We start from the raw sequence: 16,678 nt of genomic DNA on the forward strand, positions 1-16,678 counted from the left end.
TTGAACCGCCAGCCTTCTGATTAGCAGTCAAGTGCCTTAGGCACTGTGCTACCAGAGCTTATGTGTGTGTGTGTGTGTGTGCGCGCATGCCTAAAGATTTTAATTCAGCAAATATTTACTGAGCATCTAATACATGTCAAAATGTCAAAAACTTGCTACTCACAGAAATAGTGAACCAAATAAGAAAATAAGAAAGTCACAGAACACTCCTAGTCTGATGAAAGATAAAAAATAATAAGTAAATAAATAAGACAATTTCTGAATGTGATTGACATGATATAATGTTAAGTGGAGAGAAAAAGGAGAAAGCAGTATCCTCTGTGATTTCAACTACATAAAAATACATGTGCATAGAAAAAAGCCTGCTAGAGCATATACCAAAGGAATTATAGATGATTTTTAATGTCTTCTGTGTTTCAGTATTTAATAGATTTTTCTTCTTCCTTTTAAGTGTCAATATTTATTTATTGGTGAGACATTTTCCCATTATTTCTTTGGATGCTAAATCAGGTCATTTACATATCATTATAAGGTACTATTGTAATGTAACACAAATGGTTAAGCACTGGGCTACTCACCCACAAGGTTGGCAATTCAAGCCTGCCAAGAAGCACTTCAGAAGTAAGGCCAGGTACAAACATTGATATTCAGGTGGATAGGTGGATGGAAAGGCTGAACTATTAGGTATGTCTGTGCAGGAAGGAGTGTGCCCATGACTATGTATAGCGTTGGCAGATAATGTTTCTACAAGTGTATTTGTATGTTCTGTAAGAATTTCCAGTATATAGTAGAGCTGACAAGGGACAAAGTTGTAGCCACTTCTTGGCCACAGTCAGCTACCTGGAGGGGAGTGAGTCATTGTACCTGTGTGCTTGGGACCATGGTCCTAGAGGATATCAAGCTCAATTGGCATAACATACTACACAAAAACATTGTTCCACATCCTACTTTGGCGAGTAGCAACTGGGGTCTTAAAAGCTTACAAGTGGCCATCTAGATGCAATGATGGGTCTCTCCTTTGTCCAAAGCAAAGAAGAATGAAGAAAACCAAAGACCCTTGGAAACAATTAGTCCAAGGTACTGGTACACCATGTAATCCTCAGCCTATATGACTATGAGACCAGAAGAACTAGATGGTGCCCAGCTACCACTGTCAAATATGCAGAGGGGGATCTATGTAGGAGATCCTGTATAGAGTGGGAGAACAATGTAGAGCAAAACTCAGAATCATAAAAATAAGTAAATAAATAAAAAGGACCAGATTTACTGGTCTGATAGAGCCTGGTGGAACCCCTGAGACTATGGCCCCTAGCTGCCCTTCAGGTCTGGAATTCAACCCAATTCTATGGCTTCCAGCCAAACAAAAAACAAGCATATGAGCTGAACATTTACATTAGGTAGATGCACTCCTTGGAGAGAACAATCAGGGGAGAATAGAAGGGCTGTATATGCACAGGGAGACAGCTCAGGGGGCCAGGAATGCAGGAGGGAAGGACACAGGGAAGAGGTAACTATGGGGAGGAAGTGGGATGGGAGCTGTTGCATTGTGTGAAATTGCAGTCAATGTCATGAGACAAAGTGTACGTGAACTGCTGTATGGAAAGTGAATTTGCTCTGTAAACTTTAACACAAATCACAATAAAAATTTAAAAAAAGAAAAAAAAAAGAAGAAGAAGAAGAAGTAATGTAATAGCCAGGCAGCTATTTCCAAAAAGTTAAAGCCTTGAAAGCCCTATGGAGCAATTCTACTCTGCAAATTGGGGTGGTCAAAAGTCAAAACTTACTCAACGGCAGCTAAGAACAACAACACGTTGTTCTAGATACTGTCACAACAATTTCTGTGATTGAAGGGTATGTTTTTAATCAGAACTGGGTTGAATATTTTTGAGTGCTTTTTCTGTACTTTTGTTTTAGATTTGATACATTGGAAGAAGGTCAAAATGTATTAATAGAGCTACAGTTGTGTTTAAGAGATAAATCTTTCTTGTTTCTAATAATTTTTTTAAATAACCTGTCTTTACCTGTTGATTTAATATTACAATAGTACAACATACTTGTTAATTTTTGTTCTTTTTATAATTAGGAAAAAATAGCTTTAAAAAAGAATCACACTTCAAATTTATACCACATAATTGAATATTTATTTTCATGTTTTTGTGTGGGCAGAAAAACTAGATAATTCCCTTGGTAAACCCACTGCCATCAAGTCAATTCTGACTCATAGTGACCCTAAAGGACAGAGTAGCACTGCCCCCATAGAGTTACCAAGGCTGTAATTCTTTATGGAAGCAGACTGCCACATCTTTCTTCTGTGGAGCAATTGGCAAGTTCAAACCAGTGGCTTCTTGTTTAGCAGCTGGAATGCCTTAGCCACTGCACCAGAGCTCCTTGATTCCCATGGTGTAGAGAAGGTAAAAAGAGTGTGTAACTACAAGAAGAAGAAGAGAGAATGGATTCAAAGTTGCCAGTGCATACCCCTTACCCACAGGTCAAATTTTCCAACTGGTGCTTTCTAGGAAAGAGGAAGTCTCTCTTGGAGCACACATAGGAAGGGTTTCCTGCAGTCAGCCACACCTCTCTCTGGCTGCTCCTTCTTACCTCTTGACCCTCAGCTCAGGAGCTCTTAGTGCAGTGCCTGGCCCTCAGCAGGCTCTTGAGAATATCTGTTGTGTGAAATGCAGATCGAGAGAAGGAGCAAAAGCATCTTCTCATTCCACTTGTAATTGCAATGAATGTGGCTAAGGTGTGCTTTTATGTATATTTGAAGTCTCATCATTTTTTCCTGGCAAATATTTTTTGTAAATCTCTGGGTCTATAAATTGCTTCAAATGTTATCAATCAGAAAGGTGTCTAACTTTAATCATATGAAAAGACACTCAACCATTCATATAATAAGGCATATGCAAAGTAAACATCACAGAGTTATCATTTCTCACTGGTCAGACTGGCAGAGACACATGAGTAGAGGCTGGGAGGAAACAGACAGGTTGATAATTACTGGTAGGAGTTTAAGTGATGGGACAGTGTGGATGACAGTTTAGCCATGTCTATCAAAATTACACGTTCACATCCTTTTGATACCCAGTTCTACTATTAGGAATGGAGAATTCCTACCTATCTACATATACACTTATACACATATAAAATTCAGGCCACTACCAGTTTTCCAGTTGTCATACTGTGGTAGCTTGCATATTGCTATGATGCTGGAAGCTATGCTACCAGTATTTCAAATACCAGCAGGGTCGCCCATGATGGACAGGTTTCAGTGGAGCTTTCAGACTAGGAAGAAAGGCCTGGAGGCCTACTTCTGAAAATTAGTCAATGAAAACCCTATGGATCACAATAGAATAGACGCAAACATTCCGACAATTGTGGAGATGATACAGGATCAGGCAACATTTCATTCTGTTACACATAGGGTCTCCATGAGTCAGAGCTGTCTTGACAGCAGCTAACAGCAACATATATCAGGCACTGTTCTAAGTGCTTTACAATCACAAAATCATTTAATCCCTTAAACAACTCTATAAGGTAGATATTATTATCCCCATTTTGCATATGAGGAAACTGAGGAATAGAGAGATTAAGTAAATTTGCCAAAGACTCACAAAGCTGGAGGTGGTGGAGCCAGGACTCCAACCCAGTGTAACGCCAGATTCCTTGCTCTTCCCACCACTACTGAATCCTTGGTCAAGCAACCAGGTTCCACTGTTTGTAATTGCAAAAATTTGGAAACAATCTCAAAAAACCCACTGCCATCTAGTCAATTCTAACTTGTAAACAATCTCAGTGTCCATCAATAGGAGACTGTTTAAGTAAATTATGATACTCCTGTAGCATCATTTAGGACTCTGGTGGTGTAGTGCCTAAGGCATCTGACTGCTAACCAGTAGGCTGACAGTTCAAACCTACCAGCCACTCCTCAGAAGGAAGATGGGGCAATATACTTCTGTAAATATATCGCTTCAGAAACCCAAGGAGGGGTCGCTATGAGTTGGATCTGACTCAACAGCAGTGAGTTTAGTTTGAGTAGCATCATTTGGTAAGGTTCAGAAGGTGCCACCATTTAGGTTAATAAAGAGAATGGGGCAGAATATATATTCATGTTTACTTAGATAAACATATAATACATCTGGTAGGAAACACAAGATTTGAGTAACCATAGTCAACCATGGGGAGGAAAATGGTGGCCAGGAATGGAGTAAGAGAGAGACTTCACTGTATTGCCTTCTATACTTTTGGATATTCAGCAATCTATATATACCACTTATTCAAAAATATAAATAAAAAGCCAAGAGCCACTGCTTTTTAATGATTTTTCTCTGACCATACAATCACTGTGTTCATACACTTTTTTAAATTTAACTTAAAATTTTTTAAGATTTATATATGTAAACAGGTTATATATGCTTATGGTTTATATATATGTGTGTGTGTGTGTGTATACACATATACATGTATATATACATATATAGGAGCTCTAGTAGCATAGTGCCTAAGGCATTTGACTGCTCACCAGAAGGCTGGTGGTTCAAACCCACCAGCCACTCTTCAGAAGGAAGGTTGAGCAATCTACTTCCATAGTGATACTGTCTCAGAAACCCAGGGAGGGGTCGCTGTGAGTCAGAGTGGACTTAACAGCAGTGAGATTAGATAGATAGATAGATAGATAGATAGATAGATAGATAGATAGATAAAAAGAAAGAAAGAAAAAATTGCAGTATCTCTCCCATTCCTGAACCCTGACCTCTCACTCCCCTCCTCCCAGGTAGCCCCTGTTCCATGTTCCTTATGAATTCTTTCCACTCTCTTCCTCCACTCCAGTGCCCCACTGATCCTGAGCATGGAGTAGCTTTTTTCTTTGCCCTACCAAAACTAGATCTGAAAATAAGAATCTAATTTTAGTGACCAGGCCTTTTGTGGGTATTTTTGGAGACTTGTATTTCCACACCAATTACAGTTTATAGAGCCCTTGGTATGTGTTGTATGGTCATTAAACTTCCACCTTAATCACAATTCACCACACAGTAGTTAAATGCCCAGTTTCTTTTGTTATTTTGAAATATAGCTTCATTTGATCCTAAGGAATTGAGAACAGATGGAGATTTCTAACAGTCACTATGTTTTCTCACCTGCAACTGTATGAAATGCTTCTTACGTTGCCATCATCAAACATGTCGCCTATGATGGGGAGGGTGTTATGGGAACGAGCCATGGTGTGTCTGATAGAACTGGGTGCTTTGGAAGACCATGCACTGGGAAAGATCAGCTCAAGAGTATTTTATCAAATTGAAGAACCTTATCCACATCCACTAATCCTGGTTAGCTCGAGAGAGGCTCAGAGGATACAGGGGCTGGCCTAGGGCAGCTGGTATAGGGACTGGCACTTTGGTTGGAGAGAGTGATGGCTAAAATGAAACAGTGTTTCTCTGGGCTTCAAGGTGTCACTGAATCAGAGTCAAAATGCCATAAACAACACCTGGGTTTGGCCCGGTGAGCGACAGAACCACTTCTGGCTCTGGTGTCTCCCACCCACCCGCTCAGGCCTATAGTGATGATATGGCTTATGGTATGCCGGCAGGCAGGAGCTCCTGCTCTGGGATTTAGGGATACCATGAGGTGTCCAACAGGTAACCAGGGAGTAAAGTGGTAGATGAAGAGCTGTGGGAAGAGGGCTCAGGTCTGAGCCAGCAGTGCATCAAAGGATTCATGCTGAGCTCTCTTGTTGACAGGGAAATTGAAAGAATGGAGCCTGATTTTGTATGGCACAGCTGAGCACCCATACAACACCTTCAGCTCCCACCAGTCACGCTCGCGGATGCTAGAGCTTTCCTCCCCAGAGCCGTCCAAGGCAGCCGTGTTCCCTGCCCAGGCCGAGGCCCCTGAGGAGGAGGAAGATTACACAGGTAGTGAATCTGAAGCAGGAGGAGCCAGCTAGCCTTGATGATTTTTGCTTTTCCTCTGTAGCTCTTAAAATGTGGGGCTGCTCCTGGCAAGAGGTGGGGTGATGATTGTATGCCTTCTTGTGCCTAGAAGTTGTAATAATGATGGTAATTTGCACTCACACAGCTCCTTCCACCCAAGGCTCTTCTAATATTTTACAGACGAGTAAGTATGCTTCAAACCAGTAAGTATTCTCCAACCTTCCCAATCTGGAAAACTGAGGCCCTATATGCCCAACCAGAACAGGGACCTCCCCTGGTCAATTAGCCTCCTCCTGAGGCACCCCTTTTTCCTTCCAGGCCCCCATCTCCCTTTCACACCCACCCACGTTCCGTTCTTGGAGGTTACTAACAGGTCCAAGCTGCTTGGGTTGAATCTACAGAGCCAGTGAAGGAGCTACAGTTAGAAATCTGGACCGAGGCTCCAAGAGCTATGATTAGAGACTGAAGACAAGAACTCAAGACACTCAGTCAATAGACACTGATGCTGCACAAAAAAAGTTCTTACAAATTTCACAGGCAGTAAAGACACGTCTGTGAATCCTTTGTCTTCAGCCGTACCATTGCCAGATGGCATTGGTAGCACTTGGGCTAGCCCCAAGGAGTTCTAGTAGTGCATTAGTTAAAGCATTTGGCTGCTAACCAAGAAGGCAGTGGTTTGAACTACCAGCTGCTCTGTAGGAGAAATATGAGCCTACTTCTGTAAAGATTTACAACCTTGGAAACCCTATGGGGCACTTCTACTCTGTCCTATAGGGTTGCTATGAGTCAGAATGGACTAGATGGCAGTCGTGATGGTGGGGCCACAGAGCACAGCAACAGCCAGCAGGGGGCGCCAGCACTTCAGGCCTGGGGGGGGGGGACAAACTCACTGCATGGAGTCGATTGGACTCATAGTGAGTGACCCCTCCTTGGGTTTCTGAGACAGTATCTCTACAGAAGTAGATTGCCCAATCTTCCTTCCAAGGAGTGGCTGGTGGGTTTGAACTGCCAGCCTTCTGGCCACGGGCACAGTTTTTATTAGCAGGTTGGATAGAAAAGTATTCCCTTCCCTCTGAGCCATCCCACACAAATTTGTGAGAGACTACAATGTTTCTGGTTTGGCATATTTTCCTTAGCTAAATATTACAGCTATGTGATAAATGATGGATGATATCTCAGAAGACGTTCTGAGTTATGTAATCACTTCTGAAAAAAAAAAATAATAATAACAGAATGGAGAATCCCACCAATACAGATCAAGCATAAATTATAGTCGATTCAATTTTAAATTTCTCTTTCAAAACCAAGCATTGAATCATGTATGGACTAATCTGCTCTGTTTCCTCCTGTAATTTACAAATGGTGGCAGGATTCAGTAATTATTAATAAAGGACTGATTTCCACACCCCCTCCAAAAAAAAAAAAACTGCCCTTGGCTTTACCTTGTGCACTGGAACCTCACTATAATACTGTTTTGCAGTTCCATTTTCCCCATCTTTACTAAGCATGGTGGAGCAAAGACGTGCTCCTTGATCGCAGGGAAGTTCCCTGCAATCTCCGGGGACAAGCGGGATAGGTGGACCTATGGCAGAGAAGGACTAAGACAGGAGGGTGCCCCTCTATGAACAGCAAATGGAGAGACCTTTGAGGAGAAGGGAGCTGACTTACTAGATTGTAGGGCACGTCAGGAAGTAGGGAACAGAGGAAAGACTGCTGAGTGGAACACAAGCCTGGGGGTAGGGAGAAAGAGAGGATGATTTTGAAGCAGGGTGGTGACTATGGACAACTTTTCCAGAGCTTTAGCACCACTCAGTAGTTTTTAACATGGGACATCTGAAGAGACATATCAGGCTGATTCAGTCTACAACAGCCCACCAGGGCTAATTCCAAGATTAGGTGTCACCTGCCCTGGCACTGAGCTGTCATGAGGACTACACTGGAGTGGGAGCTGTCTGTGACCCTCCTTTTCCCCTGTTCTCTACAGTCAACCAATGCTACCCCTGCACCCTCTTCCCCCCTCCCCATGCCTCCTGTGTTATGGCAAGGATCCAGTGCACTGACCCTCTTAATACACAACTCTCCTATGCCTTTGGGAAACGGTCTGATGTATAATTACAAAACTCATTGGCTAGCCACTCTCTGCTTGCTTTCGAAACTTTGTTGCTTGTTTGTTTATGTTTGTTTGTTTGTTTGTTTTAAATCCTGCATTTGCTCCACAAAGGATGCACAAAGGGGGTGTTTTCAAATAAACCCATATCAAAATAACACAATGTATCAGGGACACAGCTATTAGCCAGTCCATTTGCTGCAATAATTGAACCCCCCTATTAGAGGTCCCTATTAGGAGTGATGGGAAGCTACCCAGGAAGGCAGTGGTCTTGGATGAACTCCCATGCTTATTGAGGCAAGAGGAAAAGCAGATGTACATATACATCACAAGACGAATCACATGTGCTCTCTCAGAGAATGAGTTGCAGCTGCATAAGAAAAAACATACACATTCTTAGGAGTAATGGAGTAGCTGGGTAGGATGGCCAGGGATTGAATTCAAGAACACTTCACAGGAGAGATGACTCTTGATATTTGACTTCTCAAAAGAATCCAAGAAGAGAGGCATCTGGGGTGAGTTTCCTCACAAAGCTCCCCCTGCATACCCTCAGCCCAGGATGGGTATGTTTAATGCAGCCTTTCCAGGGTGGTGCTGGGTCACCTTGTGCTCTTGCTGTTGAGTGGGCCTAGCCTTGTTGAAGGGTTGTCACCTTGGCATTATTGAAGAAATTCTCCTCCACAGGCCCCAGAGAGTGGAGAAGGGAGTGGGCTGGGGGTGAAGTCCACACACACAGGGAGGAAGGGAAGCTGGTAAAAACACCTCTAATTGGTCCATGGTTTGCTAGCTGAAAGCCTGCCCCTGCCCTCCCTCCCAGTCTATCCAGTCCTGAACAGTGGGCATTCTGTGTGCACATGATTCCCTCTTTCTGTCCACTCTCCTTTCCTCCATTCACTCATCTTTCCATCTTTTTTTTTTTTTTTTTTTTGAGTTTCCCTCATTTGGCAGATGCTCGCATAGTTTTAGGGGCTAAAGATAGCAGTGAACAAACTGGACAAAACCCCATCCCTTGTACTTGTAAAGATTGAAGCATTAGTCTTTCCTCCATGAGCCCAAAAACCTTCTTCAGGTTGAGGAAACTGTTCACTTTTATCAAATAAATGGAGCCCCATGGAGCAAGCATGGCAGGGGAAGGCTAGGGGGCCATTGGGTCACTTGTGTCTTGGAGGCCACTGCAGAGCCCAGTGCCCAGTGCCCAAGCACATGTATTTTCAGATCAATGGGTTTTTGAATGCCATGGTGCAATGCAGCATGGCATTTGCACAAATACCTCCATAGATGACATGGAATGTGGTCGAACAAGAATCAAATCAAAGTAAGTGGCGATAAGAACTAGCGAATTTTCATACAATCTGGATACTGCTGTTGTTTTTCCATATAGTGGTAGTAGGCTGTACAATGACCTTCCCAGTGCAATGTAAAGGAGAGAAAAAGGCATGATCTATCCCCCATGTGTGCTACTTAGCCCTTTTCTGCTCTAGACTGCCATTTCTCGTAGACCACACAACCCCATCCCACCACTTTCTGTTTGCCTAGGGTTTCTTCAGTTTTTGTGTTCAGTTCAGGTATCCACCTCCCTCAGTTCTACACAGTCTCCAGGGATAGAAGCCAACAACCTCTCCTGATCTGCAGTCTTGTGGGAAACCTGAAATTAGCCTCATTTTTAATAGTGGTTTTTATGTTGCTGAAGATGAAATGTAATCTTCAACCCTCATTTTATTTTTTTCTTGCGTAAAATGAGAAGTTTGAAATAAAGGATCTCAAGTTATTCTAACTTTAAAAAAGAAAAATCTGGAGCTGAAAAGTTGCAGGGGTGCTTTGGAAAGGGGAATGGTGGCGCAATGACAAGCTGTGGAAATGCTAGGAGTGTGTAGCAGAGCACAGAACTTGAAAACAGACTCCATAACCCTTGCCAACCTGAGGCCAGGGGAGATGTGTCTAGAGCATCCGTGGATGAACACACCACTGAGAGGGGTTTGCAGTGCGAGGTAGGCAAGGATGACCCACAAAGAAAACTCTGGAAACATCAACAATGGCAAACCTTCAGGAAGGGGAACAAAACACACCAGCTCTGATGTTGAAGTCTACAGACTTAAAGATGAATGAAGGAGGCTTTGTGCAGTTCAGCAAAGAGACTCATCATGGGCAGCAAAGAATGAGGACTTTTTCTTTCTCTTGCACCCCCCAGGAAACCTTTTTGCTTCTGAACTCACATCCCATCCCTCCCAACAACTAAAACGTTCGTAGAATTTTTTTCTTCCAAAGGCTTAGTGCCTAAGGCACTTGACTGCTAACCAAAAGGCTGGTGATTCAAACCCACCAGCCACTCCTCAGAAGGAAGGTTGGGCAATCTATTTCCATGGTGATAGCACCTCGGAAACCCAAGGAGGGGTCTCTATGAGTCAGGTCGGACTCCACAGCACGTAACAACAACAAAGGCTTAAAAACCTTGATAATACCCCCTTTAGCCCCTCCCCATACCTAACTGGTAGAGTTATCCATTCATGAGATGGTGAGGTTTTCCTGACCCATTTACTTGGGGTAGGAGGGACAGATGGGAGGGGTCAGGCAGGAGGTCTTCAGTGTAGGCTGCAGAGGACCCTAAGCCCAGCTGCAGACAGTGCCCCACCCACCCCAAGGGAGTTAGAAGCTTAGAATGGGGCTTCTCCCTGTGATATACTAAAGGAAAGGACAGAGGGGTGAGATTTGTGCAGTCCACTGAGCCTTCCTGTGTTTCTCTCCTTCACTTGAAAAATATAGGCCCCAGAGTTAGGATTTAGGCACTGGAGGGGACTCCAGGGCTCACCACTGAGGGCTAGCATGAGGGAAACCAAAAAAAGGATATCTGCTTAAAAGGAGTCAGCCCAGGCAGTTGTTCCTGCCCAGCATGGAGCATCTTCACCCCAGGCCTGACACCCCCACCCTGTCACATTTAGCACAGCTATACCCAAGGGGGTCCTGAACACAAGGATGTTTATCCTCACCCCCACCAGCCAGATAGGAAATTCTCTGCCTAATTCATGTTGGATGATTACTTCTTGGGAGCGGTTACCTAACACCCTAAACATCCCATCCTTTATGCCTTATGCTGCATAAAATCAAAGAAGCTGACCAATCCCAGCACAACAACTCTGCCTCTGCCTGCCCATCACAACCTTCTCTCCAGGGATCTCACAGTTTTGTCTCTTCATTGATCTTGGTCCCCCACCCACCCATCCACCTTGCTTATTTTACTACCTGTCATGGAATCTCTGTGTGCGTGGTCAGACCCTGACATGGAGCTTATGCTGGGTCCAGCCTGCACCTGCATCAGGTACTGTGGGGAGGGCTCCATACATGGCTCTGCCTTCTAGCCTACTGGGTCAGCTGTACTACCCTCACAGAGGGCTCACCTCTGGCTGAAAATGTGTCTCTAGGGATGAAAGAAAATCCTTGTCTCTTTAAGGTGTGTGCCATCCAGAATGTGGTGACAAAGGCTGTGACGGCCCCAATGCAGACCAGTGCTTGAACTGTGTGCACTTCAGCCTGGGGAGCACCAAGACTGGCAGGTAACAGTGGAGAGGTGGGCAGGGTTTCTAGTGTATGCCCTGGACCCCACTGAAGAGGCCCATCCAGCTGTGCTCTCAGTCCCCTACAACTTGATGCACCAATTAAGAATCAAGGTAGTGCCCCAGAAAGAAAATCATGTTGAGGTTAATGGCTTTAGGTTTAAATTTTTTCTAGTACCTTTTCATTGTAATCCCATGAGGAATACATGTCCAGCACAGAGAGATCAGGAGCTGTAGCATTTTGGTGTCTGTACTCATAAATCTTTTTCTATTTTTGATAAACAAAGATGTGCTTTTCTCAGTCTCTTGGGGCTTCTATAACAAAATGTAACAAGGTAGGTGACTTATAAGAACAGAGATATATTGTCTCACAGTTCTGGAGGCTAGAAGTACAGGTCAGGGTCTTGACTGTACCAACTCCTTCTGAGGGCTCTGCGAGAGGAACTGTCCCATGCCTCTCTTCCAGCTTCTGGTGGCTGCTGAAGTCCTTGGCGCTCCTTTGCTGCTTCTCGATGTATCTTCACATGGCATCTTCCCCCTGTATGTGTGCCTCTGTCTCCATGTCTGTCCCTGTCTTTTATAAAACACCACTCAGAAGGGATTAGGATCAGAACCCAACTCACTCCAGTATGACTTCATTAACTGATAATATTTACAAAAAAGCTCTATATCCCCAATGTCACTTTCACCATAAGGGTGGGGACTTCAGCACATCTTTTGTGGGGGACACAGTTCAGTCCATAACCAGAGTCATGTTGAGCATGCTGTGGTGGCCACTGGTGAATTGTATCCAAAGGTGGTTTTAAGGAAAAAAAAAAAACTAACTGCCATCGAGTCAATTCCAACTCAATAGAGACCCCTCCTTGAGTTTCCAAGGTGGTATCTCTACAGAAGTAGATTGCCCAATCTTCCTTCCGAGTAGTGGCTGGGGGGTTTGAACCACCAGCCTTCTAGTTAGCAGTCAAATGCCTTAGGCACTACATCACCAGAGCTCCCTAAGGTGATTTTAGGACCTGTGTTATTCTCAGCCACTCGGTCTCCTCACTGCTGACTGTGGTGGTATGGCTTCACACAACTTGAGCCTTCTTGTTCATTTCTCAGAGACTTTCTCAACAGCCAGGTGTAGGTTTCATATACACTCTCCTGGGAGCTCACCCAGAAAGCTTTGCTCCCCCAGAGAAGTGGGCCTTCGGAGACTGACCTCTGGGTCCTAGGATGAGACTAGTTGCCCAGTACCAGGTTGGTCCTTCTGCAGTAAGTCTGCCCTTCTGTGTGTCCTTATGACCAGCCACTGAGCTCTGCTCCTGGAGCCCTCCTCCAGCTCTGGCACCACCCAATCTCCTCCTCCATCCAGTTCTCCCTTTGCCAGTCTCCCTGCTGCCTCATTGTTCATTTTACACCTTCTTGAGCACCTGACATGGACTGTACCATGCCAGCCTGAGGGTAGCTGAGATGATGTGGCCTGGCCCTCTGGGAAACCTGAGGAGACAGATCCACCCCCATACTTGCCCCTACCCCAGCCCAGAACCCCACATACCTGCCCCGTCATGCCCTACACCTGCCCAGCTACAGCCACACCCCAGTAATCCTGAACAAAGAGAAATTCAGCCTCATTCTCACCACCTCATGGAGGGGATTCTCTGCCCCACCATTTCTGCCTAATTCTTGTTGGTGATCACTGCTCAGTAGCAGCTTATCTAAAGCACTGACCACCACCCCATCACGGCTGCTTTGTCTTCAACAATGGAAATACATCCACAAGTATTCTTGTGGTGCATGGTGTAACTGTGTGTGGGCACAGCTCTCTCAGGGCCCCAGGGAGTTCCTAAACACGACTACACTCAACCTACTCAGCTTTGAGAGGGCCAGCAGACCCTGAGAGGGTGCCAGAGCTTAAAGTCAAATACTGTCATCTTGGTGACTTCAGACACCAAACCCAGCTTCAGGCCCTCCTGCTGGGGCAACTCCAGAAAGAAAGGACTCAGATGTTCCCATGAGAGTCTTTGGAGACTCCACCTGTGTTCTTACAAACCTCCCACCTGCATCAAGACACTGATTTTAATGCTTTAGAATTCACACCTTTGTGCAGTCACAGTTTTGTTGTTTCAGCATGGGCCCCTAAGGTTTGGGGAAACCATATCAAGCCAGTTGCCCTGCTTTGTCCTAGCCTGGGGTGGCTGGCAGGGTGGGTGAGTGGCAAGGTGGGCTGGACTGAATTGGAAAGACTTCATGGCCCTACTGCCCACAGGAAGTGTGTGAGCACATGTCCCTTGGGCTACTTTGGAGACACAGCAGCAAGGCGCTGCCGCCGGTGTTACAAGGGCTGCGAGTCCTGTTCTGGCAGAGCCCCCACTCAGTGCCTGTCTTGTCGCCGTGGCTTCTACCACCACCAGGAGATGAATGCCTGTGTGACCCTGTGTCCAGTGGGATTTTATGCCGACGAAAGTAAGTACACATCCACAAATAAGGGAAATGATGATTCTGCTCCCCCTTGGGACAATTCTCCCTCTGCTGATGCTCTGCTTTCTATATTCATTGTTTTAAGGGAGGACTTTCAGCAGGGGGCAGTGGGAGAGGGATGGTGAGATCAAAGCAGACAGCCATGTGAGTTGGTGGCAGTTCTTGTATAAACCTGGCCTGAACAGTACACAGTGGACCTGCAGTGGTATGAGGAATTTCACACATTGGCAGATTGATGCCCATCGCTAATGAATAGTGGACAGGCAGCACAGCCAGCCAGCTCAGGCTCAGTCTGACTTCAAACATCCAAAGAAGGGCTCCAAGCATGCCCTGCAGTCCTGCAATGTCCCACCCAAGAAGATTGTGCCACCCGCATTTCTGTAACACAGGGCATGCACATGGGGTAGGGGGCAAGAGGATTCAGCACAAGTTTATGAAACCAGTACTTGAAATGAGGAGAGCCCCTCCAAGAAGAATTACTGAGTGGAAATTTGGACTTAAGTACAGGTAGAAAGTTTACCATTCTCCTTAAATGAGGCTGAGCCTCCAGCCTGGTGCCAGCTGGGCTCAGGATGCCAGTTAACCAGTTGCTGTCAAGTTGACTCTGACTCATGGTGACCACATGTCTTTCAGAGTAGAACTGTGCTTCACAGGGTTTTCAGTGGCTGATTTTTCAGAAGTAGATCTCCAGGTCTTTCTTCAGAAACACCTCTGGGTAGACTGAAACCTCCAACCTTTTAGTTAGCAGCCAAGCACATTAACTGTTTACACTACTCAAGGGCTCAGAGAAGTGCTGGTCAATTTTTTTGACACACTTTACAGATACCATCTCAGGTAGCCTGACCACAGCCCTGAGGAGAGTGATGTGTTCCTGGTCTTACAGATGGGGAATGAAGCTTAAAAGAACAACTAGTAACAGCAGAGATAGGATTGAAGTCAGAGCAGGGGAGTCAGCTGTCCTGCCTTTCTGCCTACCAGGTGGGCTTGTAGTGCGAGTTATGGGAAGGTGGGTGGGATGGGTAGGGGCTCAGGCTTGAGACTTCATGTCAGTATTTCACCAACTCACGTAGCCCTGGAAGAGACACACTCTTTTGGTTAAGTTGACAGAGGATAGTCCTCAAACAAGTTACGGAGAAGCAAGCATTTTGATGTCATGATTTTGTAAGTAGCAGGCCTTCCTGCTCTAGACCCTAGTTAGCAGGAGGCAACATGACTGTCCGTTTGTTGTGCTGTGGTGGCTTGCATATTGCTGTGAAACTGGAAGCTATGCCCTCAATATTTCAAATACCAGCAGAATCACCCATGATAGATAGATTTCAGCAGAGCTTCCAGACTAAGACAGACTGGAAAGGACAGGGACATCCACTACTGAAAGACTTAGCCACTGAAAACATTATGAATAGCAGTGAAACACTGTCTGATATATTGCTAGAAAAGTTTTTGAATACTAGTGATAGTGAAACATTGTCTGATGTGGTGCCAGAAAATGAGTCCCCTCAGTTTGAAAGGTACTCAAAATACAACTGGAGAAGAGCTGTCTCCTCAAAGTAGAGTCAGCCCTAATGATATGGATGGAGTAAAGTTTTCAGGACCTTCTGTAAACATTCATTAATAATCAGAATGTGGAATGTACAAAGCATGAATCAAGGAAAATTAGAAGTTGACAGAAATGAAGTAGAAAGCGAAAAGATTGATATCCTAGGCATTAGTGAGCTAAAATGGACTGGTTTGGGCCATTTTAAATTGACAAGCATATGGTCTGCTATGCCAGGAATGATAAATTGAAGAGGAATGGTGTCACATTCATTGTCAAAAAGAACATTTTAAGGTCTATCCTGAAGTACCATACTGTCAGTGATAGGATAATAGCCATACACCTACAAGGTAGACCAGTTAATAATGACTATTATTCAAATTTATGCACCAACCGCTAAAGCCAAAGAGGAAGAAATTGAAGATTTTTTTTTATCAACTTTTGCCATCTGAAATTGACCAAACATGCAATAAAGATGAATTGATAATTACTGGTGACTGGAATGCAAAAGTTGGAAATGAAGAAGCATCAGTAGTTGGAAAATATGGCCTTGGTGATAGAAATTATATCAGAGATTGCATGCTAGAATTTTGCAAGACCAACAACTTCTTCACTGTAAATACCTTTTTTCCACAACAAAAATGGTGACTAAACACATGGACCTCACCAGATAGAATACACAGGAATCAGATCAACTATATCTGTGGAAAGAGGCAATGGAAAAGTCCAATATCATCTGTCAAAACAAGGCCAGGAGCTGCCTGTGGAACAGACAGACCATCAATTGCTCCTATGCAAGTTCAAGTTGAAGCTGAAGAAAATTAAAACAAGTCCACAAGAACCAAAATATGACCTTGATTATATCCCTCCTGAATTTAAATGCCATCTGAAGAAAAAATTTGATGTGTTGAACACCAGTGATTCAATATCTTCAGATGAGTTATGGGGTGACATCAAGAGTATCATACATAAAGAAAGAAAATGGTCATTAAAAAGACAGGAAAGAACTCATTTTATGAAGCAAGCATAACCTTAATACCAAAACCAGGAAAAGACATCACTCAAAAGGAAAACTACAGACCAATATCCCTCATGAATATAG

At 44.3% G+C, this 16,678-nt stretch overlaps 1 protein-coding gene across 1 annotated transcript in view; it reads left to right on the top strand.

Moving 5' to 3' along the window:
* Positions 1-16,678, top strand: part of PCSK6 (proprotein convertase subtilisin/kexin type 6) — a 404,303-nt gene that overhangs the window by 342,067 nt on the left and 45,558 nt on the right. Inside the window, exons 14-17 of the mRNA XM_007959931.2 lie at positions 5,736-5,909; positions 6,073-6,111; positions 11,480-11,582; positions 13,831-14,027. Of these exons, the coding sequence (XP_007958122.1) occupies positions 5,736-5,909; positions 6,073-6,111; positions 11,480-11,582; positions 13,831-14,027 (513 nt within the window). The remainder of the gene's footprint in view (positions 1-5,735; positions 5,910-6,072; positions 6,112-11,479; positions 11,583-13,830; positions 14,028-16,678) is intronic.

The sequence above is a fragment of the Orycteropus afer genome, unplaced genomic scaffold (genome assembly GCF_000298275.1).
Source record: "Orycteropus afer afer isolate SDZICR_OR568_19922 unplaced genomic scaffold, OryAfe1.0 scaffold00019, whole genome shotgun sequence".
Lineage (NCBI taxonomy): Eukaryota > Metazoa > Chordata > Mammalia > Tubulidentata > Orycteropodidae > Orycteropus > Orycteropus afer.